We start from the raw sequence: 24,830 nt of genomic DNA, 5'->3' as shown, positions 1-24,830 counted from the left end.
TAATCAATTAGAATAACAAACATATAAACAGTTAATTCTTCTGCTAGTTAATTCATAAATCTTCATTTTGAGAGTCAGTGTTATTGACATTTAGAATTGAGGTTGTTTATTAGAAAAGCATAAGACAGAAAATCATCATTGCTTTTAGTGTTATCATTTAATTAGGTCTACATGTCACTGCTGTCGTCTGGATCAGTTTGTAAAATATGCCACAATCTATATTTTTATGTTCATAATTTTCTAAGGGCATCTTTTTCAAAAAGAAATACTGAAAGCAAAGCCTCACAACTCTTCAGTTCAATCATCAACTCAATCTGAAAGACTAATTTTCCTCCAGAAAATAGCAAGTGTCATTATTCTAGGGAAACATAACATTATTGTGGCAGGTAGGATGGAGGTATATGGATTTTACTCTCTGCAGGTCCCACTTGATAATCAACCATCATAAGGTGGTCTTTTAGTGCCCAAACCATGGTCTATAAAGAAAACAGTGAGACTAAGTCAAATAAATGCCTCATATCACTGAAAAGACCTGTATATTCAAATTCTGAAAATGCCACTTTGTTTCTAGGAGTAGAATACAATTTGATTTAAGTAAAAACCAGTTAGACTACAAATTACTGTAAACAAAGGCTTATCAAGGCAAATCAGCAATATGACTTGCAAACCGGAACTTCAAAGCAAATTTAAAATCTCACTCACTAAATAATAAAGTTGTCTAAAAATATTAATCATAATATGCATGCACATATAGATTAGACATCTATTTAGTACAGCACTATCTTCAATGAAAATAAGTTACAAAATAGATGACTATTATCGGCTTTTAATAACATTTTAAATAATAAAGACAAGATATACTTATGTTTATAATTAGCATTAATATTATTACTATCTTATCATTTTTTTCACCAGAATAATAACTACTAAGGGTTATGGATATGAAACAGAATGAAGGGGAAGATCTTAGAATCTAAGGGTCCTGAGTTCAAGTTATGTTTCTACCTCTTGTTTATTATGGTTATCAACACTTTTTTATGAATGTGGGCAAGGGGTCATGTACCCAAGTAAGTTATCCTTTTCAGTTTTTATTTTTGGTTTATAAAAATAAATAGAGCTATGCAAGAGTTATAATTTTTTGTTAAGATTAAAAATTATATATAAAGGTCACTAGCATGATGTCTAGCCCTGGCACATTAATTAAATAGCATCAGTCATCTTAACGTCCCTCCAGAATAACCCAGCATAAATGACACTATTATTTTAAATTCATTCAAACGTAGACTCTCATTTTGAATTCTGTAACTATTCACTGTATAAATGAATTCTATTTGTTTCTACACAAGATATAGCCCTTGAATGTCTTCTCACATTCAGACATGTATATCCATTTTCTTTTTGAATATATTAATATATTTATTCCAAGTAAATACAAGTAAACGTGTATGAAATTGAGCTCTTCCCTTTCACTCAAATATGTGTGCCTTATTGACATTGCTACCAATCAGTCAGCTTAGATAAAAACCTGGGAGAGACTTTCAATTCAGTTCTAATGAGGTGGATGAAACTGGAGCCTATTATACAGAGTGAAGTAAGCCAGAAGGAAAAACATAAATACAGTATACTAACGCATATATATGGAATTTAGAAAGATGGTAACAATAACTCTGTATACGAGACAGCAAAAGAGACACTGATGTATAGAACAGTCTTATGGACTCTGTGGGAGAGGGAGAGGGTGGGAAGATTTGGGAGAATGGCATTGAAACATGTAAAATATCATGTAGGAAACGAGTTGCCAGTCCAGGTTCGATGCACGATGCTGGATGCTTGGGGCTGGTGCACTGGACGGCCCAGAGGGATGGTATGGGGAGGGAGGAGGGAGGAGGGTTCGGGATGGGGAACACATGTATACCTGTGGCGGATTCATTTTGATATTTGGCAAAACTAATACAATTATGTAAAGTTTAAAAATAAAATAAAATTAGAAAAAAAAAATAAAAAATTAAAAAAAAAAAAAAATTTTTAATAATTGCTTCTCTCCATTTTTCCTTACTGATGGTCCAGTTCAACCCATCAGCAACGTTTTCTTAGTGGAGGTGTTCTGCCTCATCTCTCTACCTACAGCTTTTGCTGTTTGTTGTTGTTCAGTTGCTAAGTCATATCTGATTCTTTGTGTCCCCATGGACTATATAGCCCACCAAGCTCCTCTTTCCATGGAATTCTCCAGGCAAGACTACTGGAGTGGGTTGCCATTCCCTTCTCCAGGGGACCTTTATGACCCAAGGATCAAACCCGAGGCTCCTACATTGGCAGGCAGAGTCTTTACCATTGAGCCACTGGGGAAGCCTGCCTTCAGCTTCATCTTCCCCCAAATCTATCTTCTATAGGGGAACCAGAGTGATTTTCCTGAAACCAAACTCTCTCAGATGAATTTATGTTTTAAAGTCCTTCCATTGCTTCCATTGACTAGATAACTCCAAGCTTCTTAAGAAAACAAATTAAATTTTCCATGATATGACCCTTAACTCTACTGACCCTCTGAATTATAGTTAATATACTGATTTGCTGACTGACTTGCAATTATCCAAAATATCTAAAATCCAAAATATCCAAGTTATTTCAGACTTCTCCAGTTGTATAAATAATGTGATGGGCTTTATTATTATTATTATTTTTTAATGTGGTCTACCTCTGCTCATTCTCCTAACTCATCTTGTTTAGTAGATCTTCTAAATACTCCCCTGTTATGACAAGTGCCCTCATCAATGTCCCAGAAAGCTGAGAATTTACCTCAATCTCAACTTCACCATGGTAAATTGATTTATTTATAGTTCTACTTTCTACAATTCACTGTAATTTTTCTTTTGGCCTGCAAATGACAATTACTATGTTTATCTTTGTATTCTCATAAATGGTAGTTATGTAATAAATGGTTTATTGGACTGGGTAGAAAATCTTACTGTCACAGACACCTATATATATATATATATATATTTTTTTTTTTTTTAATAGGGACTAGGAGCAACTTCACTTTCACTTTTCACTTTCATGTATTGGAGAAGGAAATGGCAACCCACTCCAGTGTTATTGCCTGGAGAATCCTAGGGAAGGGGGAGCCTGGTCGGCTGCCATCTCTGGGGTTGCACAGAGTCGGACACAACTGAAGCCACTTAGCAGCAGCATCAGGAGAGAACTGGTGTATACTTTCTGGGAAGGCAGAATTTCAAATCTAACTCTTTGTTTGGGAAACTCTAAAAAAAAACTGAGTTTTGTGTCATATCATCTATTAATCCAATTCATCTATTTAAAAACCCAAAATGACATTTATTAAAAATCTAGGAAAAGAAACAAAAAAGATGCTTGTTTAGAACTTAGGGCGTTCAGAAATTGTTTTGACTTCTGGGAAAAAGAGAAAACTGAACCACAATGATTCTTATGCTTTTGAACTAGCTAGTGGAGAAGAAGCAAGGCAGACAATGAAATTCATCCTCTAAACAAAAATGCATATAGTGCATTTCATGGTAGTACTTTCAGTTCATCAGATAATACTAGGAAAGGGCTATAAAAGCATTGAGAGCTTGTTGTAGTTGCAAACAGGTTGTTAGAAAAGGATTCACAGACAAAGTGATGATTGGGTAATGACCTTGAAGGAATAAGGCCACAAAGAAATCTGAGGATAAAACCACTGCAGGCTGAAAGGAGATGAAAGTCAAGTTCAAAGGTTTGCAAGTGGGTGCAAGTCTCAGAGACAGAGAGGAGACCAGTGTGATAACTGGAGTGGACTAAGACAAAAAACACAGTAGAAGGCCAGGCAAATGTGAAGAGGTGACATGAGGAAGTGTTCTGTGGCTGCTACCAGGACAAACTGGGCTGGGCTCCACTGGCCCTTTTAATGATGTTGCCTTTTACACAGCGTGAGATGTGAAGACTCTAGAAATCTATGCAAAAGGAAGAGATGTGTTCTATGTTATCAGAATCACCCAAGCTATTGTATCGAGAAGAGACTCTGAAGGGGGCTCAGGCAGAAGTCTAATTAGACTTCTCATTAGAAGAGGTTTTCAACACTATAGACTAGAGAGAACAATGGCTTAGACTGTGATGTTATTAATGAAAGTAGTGGGATTTCTTGTTTTCTGAATGTTTTCAGGTTAGAGCTTAGATTTGTTGCTCAAGATTATATTTGGAGTTTGAAAAATAAGCACTGAGGAGGGCTCCAGAGATCCTGGCCAAAACAACTGCAAATTTGGAGATGCTTTCTACCACACTGGACAATGAAGTCACTAAGCATTTTGACAAACATACTGTTGAAGTAAATGCCAAGCAGGCAAGAACTAAAGTCTTCCGGAGTGACCTACAGGTTTATAAATAACAGTGGGAGAAAATGGAGGCAGGATCTGTCCTCTGCAGATGAGAGTAGCAAGGAGGACTGGAAAGTACATTCATTCTTATGCAATGAGATTAAAAGATAAAATATTGAGAAACAAGAGAAAGAACAGTCTAGACATATCAATGAGGAAATACAGGGTTCTATGAAATGTCTATGATTAATGATAAGAGGGATGTGAAGAGAAAAGTCTCTCACGTGGTTATGCTTCAGGGAAAATAATGTCCAATTTTCTGCTCTGGAGGGGTTTTAATGGTCAGTGGTTTTGTTACAGTTCTGTCAAACTTTCTTGCCTTGCTAGAGTTTGGGGTAGTATTTTCCTCTACAGAATTGATCTCTTAAGAATTCTTAATCTTTGCAATTGGTTTTGGTAAATTATAACTTTTTGAAAAGTTATCCATTTTATCCATGTTTTTAAGTTTTTGCATTTAAAGCAAAGCTGTCTCTTAATTATTCTCCCAATTTCTTCTGTTTCTATGTCATTTCCCTCTCAGAATTTATTAGGCAAAGTTCTACTTTCTCCCACTCTTTGACTGGGCTAGCTGATAGTTATCAATTTATCTATGTTTTTATTTATTTTTCAGAGAATTGAATTTGGATTTATTGACTTTAGAGATACAAGTAATTCATATTGTTGTTGGACTTATTAATTCTTTTTTGTGTTCCTTTGTATTTTTGTTTATTTCATCTATGTAGTATCATAAAAACTATATAAAGCCTTCACAAAAGTTTCTCAAAAAGAGAAGCATGGATGGATTTCACTAAATAAGATACCAACAAACATAATCCAGAAGTTTATTTCAAGATTAAAACACCAAAGCCTAGTCGGATTTATATCAGGAATGAAAAACAGATATATTTTAGAACTGTATTAAGATCAGTCATCCTAGCATTAGCTCAAAAAGAAAAGTCATTACTGCTTTCATAGTTGATGGATTATTTGACTTGAATAAATGACCATTCTTATTTTTTAAAAGTCAATAAAATACAAATAGATGAATGCTTTATTAACATAGTAAAATGTTTTTTAACCATAAACCAATATACTAGGGAAACATGGGAGGCCTTCCTAATTAAAATCAAGACAAACATTTTTATTGGAAGTACTATCAAATGAAATTAAAGAGAACAAAATAAACAAAAAGAAGGACATCAAAGTATCACTACTTTTAAAATGTATTATTAGATAATATAAAAATACGAACTGGAAAGCTATAAAAATATGAGAATTAAGAAAGTGTGTTAAAATTAATATAGGTTAATAACTTTTGTATGTGTAAATGTCAGCCAATTAGAAGAACAAGAAAGGAGTCCATTTACAATAACAAAAAATGAGAAACATCCTGGCGATCCAAAAGTCTACAAGCAATAAATGCTGGAGTGGGTGTGGAAAAAAGGGAAACCTCTTACACTGTTGGTGGGAATGCAAACTAGTACAGCCACTATGGAGAACAGTGTGGAGATTCCTTAAAAAACTGGAAATAGAACTGCCTTATGATCCAGCAATCCCACTGCTGGGTATACAGACTGAGGAAACCAGAATTGAAAGAGACACGTGTACCCCAATGTTCATCGCAGCACTGTTTATAATAGCCAGGACATGGAAGCAACCTAGATGTCCACTAGCAGATGAATGGATAAGAAAGCTGTGGTAAATATACACAATGGAGGAATACATTTGAATCAGTTCTAATGAGGTGGATGAAACTGGAGCCTACCATATAGAGTGAAGTAAGCCAGAAGGAAAAACACTAATACAGTATACTAACGCATATATATGGAATTAAGAAAGATGGTAACAATAACCCTGTATACGAGACAGCAGAAGAGACAATGATGTATAGAACAGTCTTTTGGACTCTGTGGGAGAGGGAGAGGGTGGGATGATTTGGGAGAATGGCATTGAAACATGTATAATATCATGTATGAAAAGAGTCGCCAGTCCAGGTTCTACGCACGATGCTGGATGCTTGGGGCTGGTGCACTGGGACGACCCAGAAGGATGGTATGGGGAGGCAGGAGGGAGGAGGGTTCAGGATGGGGAACACATGTATACCTGTGGCAGATTCATGTTGATATATGGCAAAACCAATAAAATATTGTTAAGTTAAGAAATAAAATTAAATTAAATTTAAAAAAATGTATAGGACATTTGTAAAAAAAATTTTTGAAAATAAAATCTACTAAAGGATACAAAAGAAAACATGGGCAAATGAAGAGACATAAAGTTCCTAGAAAGATTCAATAATGTATTAATATTAAGTTTACATTTTCTTAAAATGCATCCTGAAATTTGGAACAAACAAGAAATAAAAGGAAGATCTCAGGTGGGGGAATAAGTAAATGTAGTTGTAATAATTGAAAGTCTTTTTACTTTGCTTTCTCTTAATGTTTTTCTCATATATATATGTATACATATATATAAGATTATATTATATATAATGATTTTCTAGATAAAATTATATATATATATAATTTAAAAATAATTATCCAGACACTGAGGGATGGCTTCAAATCCCTGAGACATCATGTGTTGCACGTTATCTATGAGCTCGCAGTAGCAACCTTACTTTTCATAATATATTGGACACAGGCTTCTGATATTTCCCAGTTCCCACTCCCCCTCCCAACAGAGACTTGCATCCTTCACATCTTGGAATCATAGTTCATTATTTTGTGGCTTAATCTTGACTTTATCATACTTTTTCCGCAATTTGACAAAAGAAGAATATGCAGTTCCTGAGAAACTAGTCTCTTTGATTTTCTGGTCCAATTTAGATGTTTATAAGATAAAAGAATGCTCGCTGCTTTTCTTAAATTTAATTATGGGGTTAAACCAGACCGATGAAAAGACTGCATTGGTTCTGATATAAATTACCTTCTCTCTGCTGGAGGAGCATTATCCGCTGCTTGGACGGTGAGCGCGTAAGTCCGTCCAACCATCAATTCCACCCCCGGAGCGATGGTGATAAGCCCTGTTGTTTTATTGATGATGAAGTCTCCCTGAGCCCCAACCAGGATTTCATATGTGATCTCCCCGTTTGACCCTTCGTCTGCGTCGACTGCAGTGAGCTGGAATTGAAAATCACAACATAAATTCTCTGGGGACTCAACTTTTCACCATCACGTCATTTTTTTTCCCCCCAACAAAAGAAGCTTGCTTTCAAATACACACACAGTAAGTAAAGAAAGTTCTCTCGTCATATACACTCTTGTTTTCTTGAATTTAGGCTACTGTGTTCAAATAATGAAGCAATCACATCAGAAAAGATTTTTTTGTTGTTGTTCTTGTGAGAGTGATAAAAGGCTTTGAATCTTGAAAGCTATTTTTATTTTAACTTGCTGCTGCTGCTGCTGCTGCTGAGTCGCTTCCGTCGTGCCCGACTCTGTGCGACCCTGTGGACGGCAGCCCACCAGGCTCCCCTGTCCCTGGGATTCTCCAGGCAAGAACACTGGAGTGGGTTGTTCTAACAATAACACTGGAGTGGGTTATTTTAACTTACTAAACCAAAAAAGAAAGAGAACCTTAACAGCGAATCTAATGTCCCTATAGGATTTTTTTTTTTTCCTCTCTCTCATCACCTGCTTTTAACACATAAATGCACATTACTATAGACTGCTGCTGCTGCCAAGTCACTTCAGTTGTGTCCGACTGACTCTCTGTGACCCATAGACGGCAGCCCACCAGGCTCCTCTGTCCCTGGGATTCTCTAGGCAAGAATATTGGAATGGGTTGCCATCTCCTTCTCCAATGCATGCATTCATGCTAAGTCGCTTCAGTCGTATCTGACTCTGTGAGACTCTATGGACAGCAGCCCACCAGTCTCCTCTGTCCACGGGATTCTCTAGGCAAGAATATTGGAGTGGGTTGCCATTTCCTTCTCCTTACTAAGGACAGAGGCCTGGAAAAAAATGAAATGGCTGAAGTTTGCCTTTATTGTTACCATCCTTCCTTTTGCTCTGAGTTTTTTCCTGTCATATTGTTTTCCTTCCCCTCTTCCAGAAACTCTCTTGTCCTGGAATCCTTTTTATTTACACATGGCTCTAAGAAAGATTCTTATAAGCTTGTTCACATTGACTTATAAAAGACTGATAAGGTTTAGAGTATTACCTTTTGAAAAGCAAACGAACACATCTCCAATTGCAGAATATCTAATTAGAAAATTAAAATATCAAATTCAATATTTTTTTTCCTTTTTTTGAGATAAAGGACTCAATTCAGAGTCCCTGAAATAATACCACATGAATATTTTTAAGGCTAATTTGGATATATTCATAATCATTTTGGAACAAATGACATCCAGTAGTTAAAGACTACTTTGAATCATTATATATGAAAAGAGAAAACCATTATTAACTTTACAAAGCACAATTAATGTAATCGTGATTTAATATGTTAAATAAGGCTCCTTAACTTCCTGATAAGTATAAATTCACTTAAGGGAACCAAATTTAAGATTCTACTGGGAAATCTTATACATTTTACAGTCACAGAATTTATTGTTTTCATCCTTTGACAGATGAAGAAAGGAAAACGGGCCTCAGTTTATACCTAAGAGGAAAATATGTGTTTCCTATTAATAAAGAAAACACAAGATGTTGTAATAAATATGTTGTAGAAAAAAAATTCCTTATTTACTGACATTTTCTTATGTATATCTAATCTATGAGTTTCATGTCTTTAAAGTAGCAGTTCTTTGTCATCCACAGACTCCTTTTGGTGGCTACTGGATATTCTGGTGTACTTTCTTAGACAAAATGTGAGTATACACATTTACCTTGAAATAAATTCAATTTCAGGAACGCTGTGTTAATTAATGGCCATTTCAAAGTATCATGTTAACCATTCTAATGAAATGTAAACAAAATTCTTTACCCATCACATCATGCTTAAGAGGGTATACTGGGCATAGTCTATTTTTACTATCCGTCCACTACATTTAGAATGATTTTGTGCATGGAAATAGAAGCAACAAAAATAATTGAGAAGAAAAAAAAGAAATTTGAAACAGAGGTATAAATTCAGCTAAGTCTGACACTGGGTATTTGGGAGTGAACAGATGTTGTTGCCAGAAGGAAAGGCAATCCATGAAATGATTCTGGGACTTCTGTAAGAATGACAGACATAGTCCTAAAGGCAGAGAGAAGGAAACAATTTGTAGAAACAGTCAAAATGAATGATATATATTTATGGAGAATTATTCATGCCAGACAAGCTCATTTTCTTTTGTGTGTGGATAAAATTAGAAAATTAGAGGACAGGGGTAGCAGAAGAGATATCAATTTTGATTATAGTAAATCACTTAACACAATGTCTCAGGAAATCTTAATTAAAATTTAGCTCAAATTGGATTCAATATTAACATTCTTCCTGGGACTTAAATTGGCTAAAGGAATTTAATGATAAATGGCAATGAATCAAGTTAAGAAGAAGTGTTGAGGAATGTGCTTTAGGGATACAGGTATTATGGTTGCTCTTATTTAACATTTTCATACATAATATTGGGAGACAGGATAAACTTAAAGATAATTAAATTGCAAAAGGCAGCCATCTGGGAGGTGCTGTAAATACCAAACAGTACTACAAAGCGCAGGTGATACAAACAGTCCTCAAACTGCACAGCCAACCAATCACAGATGAGATAATATATTCAGGGACTACAACTAGCACCACAGAAACCATTAACAAGTAGGAAGTTTAATAAATAAGCTAAAAATGAATTCAACATTTGTTATCTAAGTAACTTAATACAAATATTCAGTCTTTCAGCAGTAAGTAATAAAATAGTTGGTCAAGAATTCACATTTTGTGTCCTTAGACATGCAAACAAAAATATTTTAAAGGAATTATTAGTGGTTCAAGATTAGAAAAGATAGCTGAGACACTGACTCTGAAAACCCTGAAAATGATAGCATATTGTAAAAGAAAACCCCTGAAACTAAACTGTGGTGGAGATGTAATTCAATAACAAATCAATGATCTTGTGATCAGTGGTCTAGGACAGTGGTTTCCAGCCTTTTTGACACCAGGGACTAGTTTCATGAAAGACAATTTTTCCACGAACCGGAAGGAGAGAAGGGATGGTTTCAAAATGATTCAAGTGCATTCCATTTATTGCATACTTTATTTCTATCACTGTTACATCAGCCCCACCTCAAATCATCAGGCATTAGATCTTGGAGATTGGGGACCCCTGAGATTGGGGATATTAAAGGTATATGAAGCCTGTTCCTAATTTAGTGGGAAAATCTGCCTCCTAAACAAAATTGGGTTAATTTACATGGGGAAAGCAAAGTGTCACTCACATGTTATCAGATGAAAGTAAACTAAAATATGTGACTTTTAATTGTTTTACCAAAACAATATCTGAATGGTAAGGAACACTAAATTGTTTAACGTATTTCTTTTCTCTAATGTATTACAGTCCTTTTCAGGAAGTTTAACCTTACCCTGACAAAATTCCTTCCTCTCAGTATTCCAATATGTACATGTTACAAATATCCTTGTCCTCAGACACCTTGACATCCCACACACACACACACACACACACAGAAGGATTTGCCTATTTAAGGTTAAGTTAAGGACCCTGAGATGAAGAAAATAAATAGCGCTCTCACAGAGGCCAAACATGATGAACTAGAGAAAGGCTAACACATGATGAAAAAGGTAAACAGAAGCAAGATGATGAAGGTTTTATGGGCAATACTAAAAAATTTGAGAGTCATTGTGTGGCTCAAGTAAATAATGAAAAGATTAATATATACCTGATATTGAATATGTAGAGTGGTTCCTGAACTCTTTTTTCTCTCTCTCTCTTTTTTTTTTTTTTTGTTTTGAGGGCATGAAAAACCAGGGAGAATGATGCAGTTTTAGATAAGAAGGTTTTAAGGGAATGGCATTAAATTATCTTAATAGCTCCCATTTATAATAAAAATTATAATAGAACTGTGATGGACTCTCAAACATGGACAGAAACATTCCATACCTGATACAGAAAACTAAATAATTTTTTAATGTTTTTACTAAGAGCGTAAATAACAATCAAATAATAAAGAATAAAGCTACACTACTTTCTTTGGTACATGTAGGCTACATTTATACCGTAGTCTTCTGCTGTTATAAAAAGGGATTTTCTAATTTACACAGACATATATTTGGCATTATTAATAATAAAAAGTGCGCTGGAAACCTCACCAGAGGTTTTGTTCAATGTTTTTTTTTTTGTTTGTTTGTTTTCCTATTGCTAAGGGAAATATTGTATTAGTAAGGACTTTCTCTGTATTGTAACTTTATAGTTAAAACTTTCAAATTTCACTTAGAGAATATAAAGTGTGATCAATAGTGCTGTGGTGAGGATTTTCTTAAGAAATATTCACTGAGGAGAGTTTCCAGAATCTCAGTTATTATCTGAGGCTAGGTTTATTTTGATTTTTGACTAAAGTAGAAAAAAGATTTCACTCTTTCTAGACATTCACTTCTATTTTCTAGTGCATCATCCTCATTCCTTTTATTTCGCATTTAATAAGCTAGATTTGTTCCATTTCTTTCTTGCTCTGTTTGTGAAAATATAAGAAGCACACATTTCTTATTGTTCAGTTGCTAAGTTGTGTGTGACTCTTGGCGACCCCATGGACTGCAGCATGCAGCAGCATGCCAGACTTCCCTGCCATTCACTGTTTCCCAGAGTTCGCTCAAATCATATCCATTGAGTAGGTGATGCCATTTAACCATCTTATCCTTTGTTGCCCCCTTCTCTTCCAGCCCCCAATCTTTCCGAGCATTAGGGTCTTTTTCAATGAGCCTGCTCTTCACATCAGAGCTCTAAGTATCAGAGCTTAGGCTTCAGCATCAGTCCTTTCAATGAATATTCAGGGTTGATTTCCTTTAGGATTGACTGGTTTGATCTTCTTGTAGTTCAAGGGACTCTCAAGAGTTTTCTCCAGTAACACAGTTCAAAAGATTGAATTCCTCAGCGCTCAGCTTTCTTTATGATCCCACTCTCACATCCATACACGACTACTGGAAAAATCATAGCTTTGCCTAGACAGACCCTTGTTGGCAAGGTAATGTCTCTGCTTTTTCTATTCTGTCTATGTTGATATTAGCTTTTCTTCCAAGGAGTAAGTGTCTTTTAATTTCATGGCTGGGGTCACTATCTGCAATGATTTTGGAGCCCAAGAAAATAAAGTCTCTCGCTGTTTCCATGTTTCCCCATCTCTTTGCCATGAAGTGATGGCCCTGGATGCCATGATCTTAACTTTTTGAATGTTGAGTTTTAAGCCAGCTTTTTTGCTGTCCTTTTTCACTTTCATCAAGAGGCCCTTTAGTTCCTCTTCATCATAAGGATGGTGTCCTCTGCATATCTGAGGTTACTGATATTTCTCCCTGAAATCTTGACTCCAACTTGTGCTTCATCCAACCTGGCATTTCACATGATGTGCTCTGCATATAAGTTACATAAGCAGGGTGACAGTACACTGCCTTGAAGTACTCTTTTCTCAATTTGGAACCAGTGCATTGGTTTATGTCTGGTTCTAACTGTTGCATCTTGACCTGAATACAGGTTTCTCAGGAGGCAGGTAAGGTGGTCTAGTGTTTCCATCTCTTTAAGAATTTTCCGAGTTTGAGGTGGTCCATACAGTCAAAGGCTTTAGCATAGTCAATGAAGCAGAAGTAGATGTTTTCTGGAATTATCTAGCTTTTTTTTTTTTTTGATCCAGTGGATGTTGGCAATTTGATCTCTGGTTCCTCTGCCTTTGCTAAATGCAGCTTGAACATCTGGAAGTTCTTGGTTCACATGCTGTTGAAGCCTAGCTTGGAGAATTTTAAGCATTACTTTGCTAGCTTGTGAAATGGGTGTAATTGTGCAGTAGTTTGAAAGTTCTTTGATATTGCCTTTCTTTGGGATTGGAAGGAAAACTGAATCTTTTCCAGTCTTGCGGCCACTGCTGAATTTTGCAAATCTGCTAGCATATTGAGTGCAGCCCACTTGACTTCAGCTTCCAGGATGTCTGGCTCTAGGTGAGTGATCACACCATCATGATTATCTGGATCACTGAGATCTTTTTTGTATAGTTCTGTGTATTCTTGCCACCTCTTCTTGGTATCTTCTGCTTCTGTCAGGTCCATACCGACTCTGTCCTTTATTGTATCTATCTTTGCATGAAATGTTCCCTTGGTATCTCTGATTTTCTTGAAGACATCTCTAGTCTTTCCCATCCTATATTGTTTTCCTCTATTTCTTTGCATTGATCACTTAAGAAACTTTAAAAAAAATCTCTCCTTGCTATTCTTTGGAACTCTGCATTCAGATGGATATATCTTTCCTTTTCTTCTTTGCCTTTTACTTCTGTCCTTTTCTCAGCTATTTGTAAGACCTCCTCAGGCAAACATTTTCCCTTTTTGCATTTCTTTTTCTTGGGGATGGTTTTGATCACTACCTCCTGTACAGTGTTAGGAACCTCTGTCCAAAGATCTTTAGGAAGTCTATCAGATATAATCCCTTTAATCTACTTGTCACTTAAACTTTATAATCATAAGGGATTTGATTTATCTGGTCTCATCTCTACTATCTGATTGAAATTGCTTTATTAAAATGGAAAATAACTGGAGCTAGGAAGCAGGATTTCTGGTTCCAATGATGTAAGTAAATCAGATAGTTTGTTTTCCCCAAAAAGTAAGTAAAAATCTAAGCAAAAATATCAAAAAATATTTAGGGCTCTAAAGATTCACTAAAGCAGACAAATTGGGAATAATATTCAAGAAGAATTGCTGTGACTTTAGGTAGGTAAAGCAGGAGCTAATGACCTTGTTATTTCAGTGGCACATTATCCCCCTTACCACTCTTAACCCCAAGTATAGTAGGCATATGGGTTTTGTAAGGATGGGACTGGCCATGAAAAGCAGCAGATGTTCTTCAAGAGATGCCATAGTTAATTTGATGTAGAGTTAATAAAAGAATCAATTATGGTGAGAATTGAATGAGAAACAGCCTCAAGTCTGTCAGTGCAAGTTGTGGTCCCAGTTGGTAAGCTGAGAACAAGCCATAAATTTAGAAGAAATAAACAGAAAATGAGAGTCCAATAGAGGCTGGATAAGCTTTCCACACATCTCTGACACTACACACATGCATAGAGAAGACATGAAAAGGCCTCGAGGAATGCAAATGTCAAAGAAAATCCTGAGAACTGCATGAACTTTCAATGCTCTCCCCAACAACCTAAACTCAGATAAACTGGCAAAGATGAAAGCTTTACAGGACTTTTGAGAAAGGGTTATGGGAGATTTTGTGTGTGGTGGAGAGAATTCTTAGGTCAAACAGAGTGTATCTCTAGAATGAGACTTTTTCTAAATATTGAGAGCAAATTAATTGAAGGGATAAATTCAATGAATATTTGGTAAACCTGTACTGTGTGGAAGTCATTGTGCCAATCACAGGTGGTTACAGATCACTAAAAGAAATTTATGGCTCAGTAGAAAGAGATGTAAAAGCTAACTTTAATGCAAGTTACAATAAAATGCATTGGAGATACATTGGATATGTGGAAGTATGATGGAAAGAACAATGAATTTTCTGACTTGCTATGAAAATAAAGATTTTATCTAAAAAATAACATTTGAATTATGTGTAAAAAAGAATGGAAAGGGTATAATTTGGATTAAACTTTAAAATTTGAGAGAGATGTCAGTAAGCGTAGAATGGGATGGGTATCCTATTCTGGAGTTAAACAAAACAAACCCTCTATACATAGTATCAAAGTTGGTTACATGGAGAGATGTAGCATGTGGTGAAACAAAAGAACTTGAAGTATTTCACAGCTGCTCTTGACTGCATGTGTGGAGATTAGGCTCTTCCTTCAGTAAAATAAGGACCTGTTCTGATTCATGTCTGTGTTTTAGAATAATCATTGTATCAGTGTTGTGGGCAATCTGCTGAAATAAGGTTGTCAATCAAAGTCTACTGTAGCAACCTAATTTATGGGAATGTACAGGCATGGAAAAGGAAATGGTGACAGATGTATACATATTGAAATAGCAACTTTAGAAACCAGACAATCATCTGTATGTATGCAGGTGAAGGAGGAAGAAGATAAACGTGACTGCGGTTGCTGATCTGAAGCCTATGTAATCCAAGATTAATTTGGCTCTGGAAAGTATAATTGCCTCCAAAGATGACAGGTTATGTTTATTTGACTTTTCTTACTGTAGGCATACAGACATGAAACTAAAAGACACTTGCTCTTTGGAAGAAAAGCTATGACAAACCTGGACAGCGTATTAAAAAGCAGAGACATTACTTTGCTGACAAAGATGCATATTATTTGACTGACAAGTCCATATAGTCAAAGCTATGGCTTTTCCACTAATCATCTATGGGTGTGAGAGTTGGACCATAAAGAAGGTTGAGCCCTGAAGAACTGATGCTTTTGAACTGAGGTGCTGGAGAATATTCTTGAGAGTCCCTTGGGATTCAAGGAGATCAAACCAATCAATCCTAAAGGAAAGCAACCGTGAATATTCATTGGAAGGACTGATGCTGAAGCTGAAGCTCCACTTCTTTGGCCAACTGATGCCAAGAACTGACTCATTGGAAAAGACCCTGATGCTAGGAAAGATTGAGGGCAGGAAGAGAAAGGAGTGACAGAGAATGAGATAGTTGGATGGCATCACTGACTGAATGGAAATGAGTTTGAGCAAACTCAGGCAGATAGTGATGGACAAGAAATGCCGGCGTGCTGCAGTTCAGGTTGCAAAGAACTGTACATGACTTGAAAGAAAGTGAAAGCGAAAGTCTCTCAGCCATGTCTAACTCTTTGCAACCCCATGACCTATACAGTCCATGGAATTCTCTAGGCTGGAATATTGGAGTGACCTTTCCCTTCTCCAGGGGATTGTCCTATCCCCGGGATTGAATCCAGGTCTCCCACATTGCAGGTGGATTCTTTGCCACCTGAGCCACAATGGAAACCCAAAAATTATGGAGTAGGTAGCCTATCCCTTCTCCAGTGGATATTCCTGACTTAGGAATCAAACTGGGGTCTCCTGCCTTGCAGGTGGATTCTTTATCAACTAAGCTATCAGGGAAGACTGTACATGACTTCAATTCAGTTCAGTTCAGTCGCTCAGTCATGTCCGATTCTTCGCGACCCCATGAATCGCAGCACGCCAGGCCTCCCTGTCCATCACCAACTCCCGGAGTTCACCCAGACTCATGTCCGTCGAGTCAGTGATGCGATCCAGCCATCTCATCCTCTGTTGTCCCCTTTTCCTCCTGCCCCCAATCCCTCCCAGCATCAGAGTCTTTTCCAGTGAGTCAACTCTTCACATGAGGTGGCCAAAATACTGGAGTTTCAGCTTTAGCATCATTCCTTCCAAAGAAATCTCAGGGCTGATCTCCTTCAAAATGGACTGGTTGGCTCTCCTTGCAGTCCAAGGGACTCTCAAGAGTCTTCTCCAACACCACAGTTCAAAAGCAACGATTCTTCAGCGCTCAGCCTTCACAGTCCAACTCACATCCATACGTCATCACAGGAAAAACCTGTACATGACTTAGTGATTGAATAATAGCAGCATGTATATTTGAGTCTATATGTGTGTCTATGTTTCTGTATTGGAAGAAGGATAATATATTGTCAGTTTATCTTGGAATATGTTAAATTTCTGCTGCCTGTCAAAAGTCTACCTTGCCTTGTCCAAAAATTTGGGTAACATGAGTACCTGGGCTTCTCATAGAAATAATGACTGAAAACTTGGGAATAGGTAAAAGAGAGGAAAGCTGTATATTGATTTTTGCAAATGTTAATACTGAAATACTGAGGACTGAATAAGAAGCCAGCAAGAAAATCCCTCAGTTAGCAGAGAACTAGGATTAGAATCAGAAATTTTCTCTAAAGGTGTAAAGAGTTTTACATAGTTAAGTACTGAGTAATACATACTATTTTATTTATATACTATTAGAAATACATACTATTGGAGATAGATGAATTAGATTTATGATTTTGTATGATTTTAGTAGTATGATGTGAGTGAAGGTCAGATTTATAACTATGCATTAATTATTCATAAATAAATTAATAACATATCTAAATTAATCAATTAATTCAAATGTCTACATCAGAGCTGGAAATTCAGTGTTTTATAGTAGGCTTCTCTGGTGGCTCAGTGGTAAAGAACTAGCCTGTCAATGTAGGAGATGCAAGTTTGATCCCTGGATCAGAAAGAATCACTTGGAGAAGGAAATGGCAACTCACTCCTGTATTCTTGCCTGGAGAATTCCAAGGACAGAGGAGCCTGGTGGTCTACAGTCCAAGGGGTCACAAAGAGTCAGACAGAACTAAGTGACTAAACAACAACAAAAATAGTAGCATGAAGTCTTATCTGGGAAAACTGTTTATAGACTAAGGCATGGGAGGATTATAGCCCAAAGGTTAATAATCAGTACAGAGGAAAAGCTTATTGTAGTAAAATACAATAGAAAGAAATGGAATAATTAGTTGAGCATAGGTAAAGGTGAGGGGAAAGGATGGGCTTTAAAGCAGTAAGAGTAAGAAATATGACAAGCAATAAGAACTGAAGAAAAAGAAAAGAAGTGAAGTGAGAATCAAAGGACTCAGCTACATACAGGATTCCATTTAAATAAATTTAGATTCCATTTTTCAGAGGGTATAAAATATTGTTAAGTTCTGAGGCAGTTTTTCTCAAGATTACCTGCATATTACAGCTGCTTTAGTTTATTAGATGAGATCTCTCTGAGTGACTCTACTACATGTTGCAATATCATTCAAATAGAAATATCTCAGGGTGTAGTCCAGGCATCAATATTTTTAAAAGTTTCTCAGGTAAACTTGTAATAAATACTCAGATAGGATTAAAAACCATTGATTGAAAAGAACTGTAAAAGTCTAGGAATAACATCTTTGAAGTACAGACTGGATAGCTAACTATAGAAATTAAAATCTATATCTTATATATCCACATCTGTATCTCTAATACATAGCAATTGGCTTTTCAAAAAAAAAAAAAAAAACTAGCAATGTGTGAAATGATACTTTAAGACAAGAGAGTGTGATATCCATTAGCATCAACCTGGAAGATTTCATTGATGGTTGACAAAATTGTCTTTTGTCAACATAAAATATATTCCTTGACCTAAAGAAAGAATCATACTCCCTCATGCTGGCAATTTCTCTCTAAACATAAGATGTGCTCATAATCTGATTACACTGCCAGTTGTGAAAGATGCAGCTGCTGTTCTGTGGCAGTGCTCCTGTAAGCGTATTTCATGAACCATACATGTCAGAATCACCCTGTTCCTTTTTACAGTAATCAAGCATAATAGATATAAAGTCAGAAAACTAGTTTATAATTGAGAACTTAAAATAGGAACCTGGATAATACATTTTTATGACTGATCCATGCATATGCACAAGGATAGCTACCTTATAATAAGAAGACAGTGGACTCAAATAATTATGTACTTATATCAGGCCAAGATAGTCTCATGTCTACACTGAAAATGATCTGATTATAATACTTAAAAATCTGTTATCTAAGGTCCTCTTTGCTGGACACTGCTCATTGTGTCTTTTATTTCTAATATTTTCCCTCTTTTGGACAACAGATTACTAACCAAGTGAAGTGAAAGTTGCTCAGTTGTGTCCGACTCTTTGCAACTCTATGGACTATATAGTCCATGGAATTCTCCAGGCCAGAATACTGGAGTGGGTAGCCTTTCCCTTCTCCAGGGGATCTTTCCAACCCAGGGATCAAACCCAGGTCTCCCACATTGCAGGCAGATTCTTTACCAGCTGAGCCACAAGGGAAGCCCAAGAATACTGGAGTGGGTACCCTATCCCTTCTTCATCAGATCTTCCCAACCCAGGAATCGAACCAGGATCTCCTGCATTGCAGGTGGATTACCAAAGAGGAAACTAATAAATCATCTGTTGAGTTACTTAGGAATGGGAGGGTTATGGAAGGGTTAGTTGTGAATGGAGTAAAAAAAAAAAAAAATTGTGACCCTTAAACCGTAATTGCAAATCACAGTTCTGAATTATTTTACTCTGTTTTAAAATTTTTCTCTCAGTGGGAAATCTATTTTATTTCTAGACCCTTGGAGGATGTATTATAGCCACACCACTCTTTTTACAACACCCTGAACTACACCTTGAGATATTTTTATTTAAATAATATGGCAATACACAGTAGAGTCACCCAGAGAGATCTTATTTAATAAAACAAAGCAGCTGTAATATGCATGCCAGGAATAACATTAAAAATACTAATTAAAAACCTTCATTTTTTGGCATTTACATAAATTAAAAATTAGAAGCATGTAAACAGAAATAACAATCTATGTTCAAATAGAATTTCACAGGGAAATATATAAAATATGAATTTTAAAGGCAGAGCAAATGTGTTTTAAAAAGAGATACATAAGGGAAATTAACTTTTGTAGTCTGCAAATGCCAGAAGTAAGCTTTTGATCCTCCAGGGCAAACAATTTTGAGATACGGTTCCATCACATAATTGCTATCGTTTTCTTAGTTACACTTTCCAGTTCCCTGCGGGCTGTTTTTCTATATAAACTTACTTTTATTTCCAATTATGTTATTATAGAGATGAGAATCAGATCTAATTAAATACGAACATGACAGTAACTGTCATTCTTTTATCTCTACAAACCATAATTTTACTCCCTATGAAAGAATGCCCCAGTAAAGATAAATGTAGATCTCTAGGTCCATCAACTGACTAGAAATAAAGGCCAATATCCTTATTCCTCTCCATTCATTCAGATCTACTTGTTTACAGATTTTCCTTTCATTCATCCTCAAATAAACATTTATTATGCATCCATTAGTTTAGGCATCTACTATATGGATACAGAGTTTGTGGATTTAGAAATAGACAAATTTCAGTTGTGCCCTCAAGAAAAATGGGTTAAAAAGACAGATTTCATCAATATGACAAGTGTAATTCCAAGATATAAATAAAATGTACTGTGGCTATTTTTAAACTTTTCCCCACTACCATATACACAGAAGAAGACATTCACATAACATGCATTTTCAGTGTTCCGTCTATACTGTTACCCTTTTCTATATCACTGAAGAAAGCATATCTTAACCCAATAAATACAGTAGAGATGGCATTGCATTATTTCTAACTTATGTTAACAATTGGAATGAAAACTGACCTTTTCCAGTCCTGTGGTCACTGCTGAGTTTTCCAAATTTGCTGGCATATTGAGTGCAGCAATTTCACAGCATCATCTTTCAGGATTTGAAATATTTCCAATATGCCAGCAAATTTAGAAAACTCAGCAGTGGCCACAGGACTGGAAAAGGTCAGTTTTCATTCCAATCCCAAAGAAAGGCAATGCCAAAGAATGCTCAAACTTCTGCACAACTGCACTCATCTCACATTCTAGTAAAGTAATGCTCAAAATTCTCTAAGCCAGACTTCAGCAATATGTGAACCGTGAACTTCCTGATGTTCAAGCTGGTTTTAGAAAAGGCTGAGGAACCAGAGATCAAATTGCCAACATCTGCTGGATCATGGGAAAAGCAAGAAAGTTCCAGAAAAACATCTATTTCTGCTTTATTGACTATGCCAAAGCCTTTCACTGTGTGGATTACATTAAACTGTGGAAAATTCTGAAAGAGATGGGAATACCAGCCCACCTGACCTGTCTCTTGAGAAATCTGTATGCAGGTCAGGAAGCAACAATTAGAACTGGACATGGAACAACAGACTGATTCCAAATAGGAAAAGGAGTACGTCAAGGCTGTATATTGTCACCCTGCTTATTTAACTTCTATGCAGAGTACAACATGAGAAACGCTGGACTGGAAGAAACACAAGCTGGAATCAAGATTGCCAGGAGAAATATCAATAACCTCAGATATGCAGATGACACCACCCTTATGGCAGAAAGTGAAGAGGAACTCAAAAGCCTCTTGATGAAAGTGAAAGTGGAGAGTGAAAAAGTTGGCTTAAAGCTCAACATTCAGAAAACAAAGATCACGGCATCCAGTTCTACTACTTCATGGGAAATAGATGGGGAAACAGCAGAAACAGTGTCAGATTTTATTTTTGGGGGGAGGGGTCCCAAATCACTGCAAATGGTGACTGTGGCCATGAAATTAAAAGACGCTTACTCCTTGGAAGGAAAGTTATGACCAACCTAGATAGCATATTCAAAAGCAGAGACATTACTTTGCCAACAAAGGTCCGTCTAGTCAAGGCTATGGTTTTTCCTGTGGTCATGTATGGATGTGAGAGTTGGACTGTGAAGAAAGCTGAGCGCCAAAGAATTGATGCTTTTGAACTGTGGTATTGGAGAAGACTCTTGAGAGTCCCTTGGACTGCAAGGAGATCCAACCAGTCCATTGTTAAGGAGATCAGCCCTGGGATTTCTTTGGAAGGAATGATGCTAAAGCTGAAACTCCAGTACTTTGGCCGCCTCATGTGAAGAGTTGACTCATTGGAAAAGACTCTGATGCTGGGAGGGATTGGGGGCAGGAGGAGAAGGGGACAACAGAGGATGAGATGGCTGGATGGCATCACTGACTCGATGGACATGAGTCTGAGTGAACTCCGGGAGATGGACAGGGAGGCCTGGTGTGCTGCGATTCATGGGGTTGCTAAGAGTCGGACACAACTGAGTGACTGAACTGAACTGAACTGATGTTAACAATTAGTTCCTGGTAAACAATCTGCCTGCAATGAGGGAGACCTGCATTCGATCCCTGGGTTGGGAAGATCCCCTGGAGAAGAGAAAGGCTACCCACTCCAGTATTCTAGCTTAGTGAATTCCACAGACTGTATAGTCCATGTGGTTGCAAAGAGTTGGACACAACTGAGCGGCTCTCACTTTAGATTATGCAAAATAGATAATAATTTATCCTTTGAATAAATATTTACTGCAAGTCTGGTATATCTGGTATGTGCTGGTGTCAGAGTGGCAAACAAGACAGATGGTTGCTAATGGGGTTTTTAGTTTGGAGTGGGGACAAGAAGAAAAGATAATTTTAGATGGCCATAGTGGCTCTAAAAGTAATTAGAAAAAAAAATAAAAGTAATTAGAGAAAGCAAGTTATAGAATAAGAACTGTGATGCGGGGTGTATGTGTGTAGTGTATATTGGAAGGCTATTGACACTAAGCTATTAGGAAAGCTTTCTCTGAGGAGGTGATATTTTGAGCTGGGTCCTGTATGATGAGAGTGAGTTAGCCTTATAAAAGATCAGATAAGAAGTGTTCTTGGTTGATAGGAAATAGTGTACAAAAGCCATGAGACATACAGTTAACTATTTCTTCCCAGACATTTCACACTAATGAAGACACGCTGTTGTAATCATAGTATATTGGCTGCAAACTGGTGTGTTTTTGGTGGGCTGCAAGAACAGGAACTATTAATGAAGAAAAAGTCAATTAGGATGCTTTGGGCTAAGAAAAAATAATAAACTCAAAATGGCTTCACTAAATATCTCACCACATGAGAAATATTGAGATAGCTCCTGTTAAGGTTGTTTATTTCAGAACTCATCAAAACCATCAAAAGCCCAGGTTCCTTCCTTCTTTCAACTAATATATTGGCTGTGGCTTTAAAACTAGTCCCTTCAAAGTGACAGGAGGGCTGTAGCAGCTCCATGCGTCACATCTGCACACAGCACAGCTCAAAGACAAGAAGAATGTCTCTTCCTTTTATCCCTTTGTAAAAACAGAGAAAAAATTTTCAGAAACTGTTAATAGATATTCCTTAAGTCTAATGACTAAGAATTATGTTATATGACTATTATTCCTAAACCAATAGTCAAAGGGAATGGAATTAACATGATTAGCTTAAGGTAATCAAGATTCACTCAGTTCATCTTGAAGTATGTTGCCCCCAAATGCCGAATTTAAATCTCAGTTTTGCTAGTTAACAAGGGATTAAAAAAAGAAAGAAATGTTATCAGGTAGTGACCAGATAGTGTTTTCCCCGAGAACTTAGCATAAGAGAGGCAGTATTATTTTGGTATTACATTATTGGGGTTTTCTTTGAAGACAAAATTTAACCTTTGTCTGTCTTGCCTCACTTCATCTTCTTTATTACATTATCCTGTTTAATTCCTTCCATTAAATTGATCCATTTCTGAAATTAACATTTTTGTTTACTTATTATTTGTATGTTTTCTATCTCATATCACTGTAAAAGGGTCTTGTTCTTCCTCACCACTATGTCCCAATGATTAAAAGAGTGCCTGCAATAAACATTTATTGATGAAAAAAATTACTAGGAATTATCTACAGAAAACTACTAAGGAATGCTTCTTCATAAAGCAAAAAAGTCTAAAGAACAAAGAAAGTAATCAAGCTATAAATAGAAGGGAAAGACATCAAGGTAAAGGAAAAAATTGGACAAAATGGGAATGAGCAAGACACATTCAGGTAACTGGAAGTGATGGTTGAGTAGGACTGAAACATACATATATGAATAGAAGGCCAAGGATGAAGCTTGGAGGAAAGCATTCAGACCATGAAGACTTAGGTACATTGTTAAGGCATTTGGACTGCTTTTTTTTACTCCTCTGAAATATATAACACTAAAATACATAGATACATAAATTCATTTATTAGCATTCTTTATATACTATACTATTATGTAATAAATTATATTCTATATAAACATATTATATGTCATATATTGTTACATAACATATATTGTATATAAATTTTAGTAATAATTTGGAGCCATTACAATACTCTAAAAAGTATATAGAATCATGACCTTCCTGGCTTGAGAGCAATTTCAGATTATTAAGTCTGAGTCTCAGGTGTAGAGGAAGGTAGAGATCAGTAGTCTTTACATTACTGGGCAACTGAAACCTTTTGGGTTTTCTCTTTTTTTTTTATTGATTACCTAAGTATTACATATGGAGCTTAAGATCCATGAAAACTAGAGTGAATCTTGCTCATCTGTATTTCTCAGTAGCCACCTAGATGATTCTGGTGTGAAATGGCAACCCACTCCAGTATTCTTGCCTGCAGAATCCCATGGACAAAGGAGCCTGGTGGGCTACAGTCCATGGAGTTTCAAAGAGTCGGACATGATTGAGCAACTAACACACACATACACACACACACACACACACACACACAGTCACTTTGAGAAGTACTAGAGTTAACTATTCTCCAGAGTTCTAAAAATCTTCAAGGAAGAATATTACTACTTCTTTACAATTTATACACAGAATATTGAAAAAGAAATTTGAGATAACCTGCAATTCACTAAAATGTAGTAAGTACAGCTAATGATAAAAATGAGACAAATCAAGAATAAATATTTTGCCAGATTTCTGTGTTTTCAAATATACCATTTATTATAGAATCTTAATTTTTCTTGTTGTGGTGATTCCATTTTAGGTTCAAGTAATCAATGTCTAAGAGTATTGTCC

At 36.3% G+C, this 24,830-nt stretch overlaps 1 protein-coding gene across 1 annotated transcript in view; it reads right to left on the bottom strand.

The window, feature by feature from the left end:
• Positions 1-24,830, bottom strand: part of LOC147343960 (protocadherin-15-like) — a 1,781,617-nt gene that overhangs the window by 333,821 nt on the left and 1,422,966 nt on the right. Inside the window, exon 17 of the mRNA XM_086377653.1 lies at positions 7,266-7,459. Within this exon, the coding sequence (XP_086233779.1) occupies positions 7,266-7,459 (194 nt within the window). The remainder of the gene's footprint in view (positions 1-7,265; positions 7,460-24,830) is intronic.

Source organism: Bos grunniens, chromosome 26 (assembly GCF_055505025.1).
Source record: "Bos grunniens cultivar Pamir isolate PY7600 chromosome 26, Bosgru_T2T1.0, whole genome shotgun sequence".
NCBI classification, from domain to species: Eukaryota; Metazoa; Chordata; class Mammalia; order Artiodactyla; family Bovidae; genus Bos; species Bos grunniens.
This window is presented reverse-complemented; position numbering and strand designations above follow the sequence as displayed.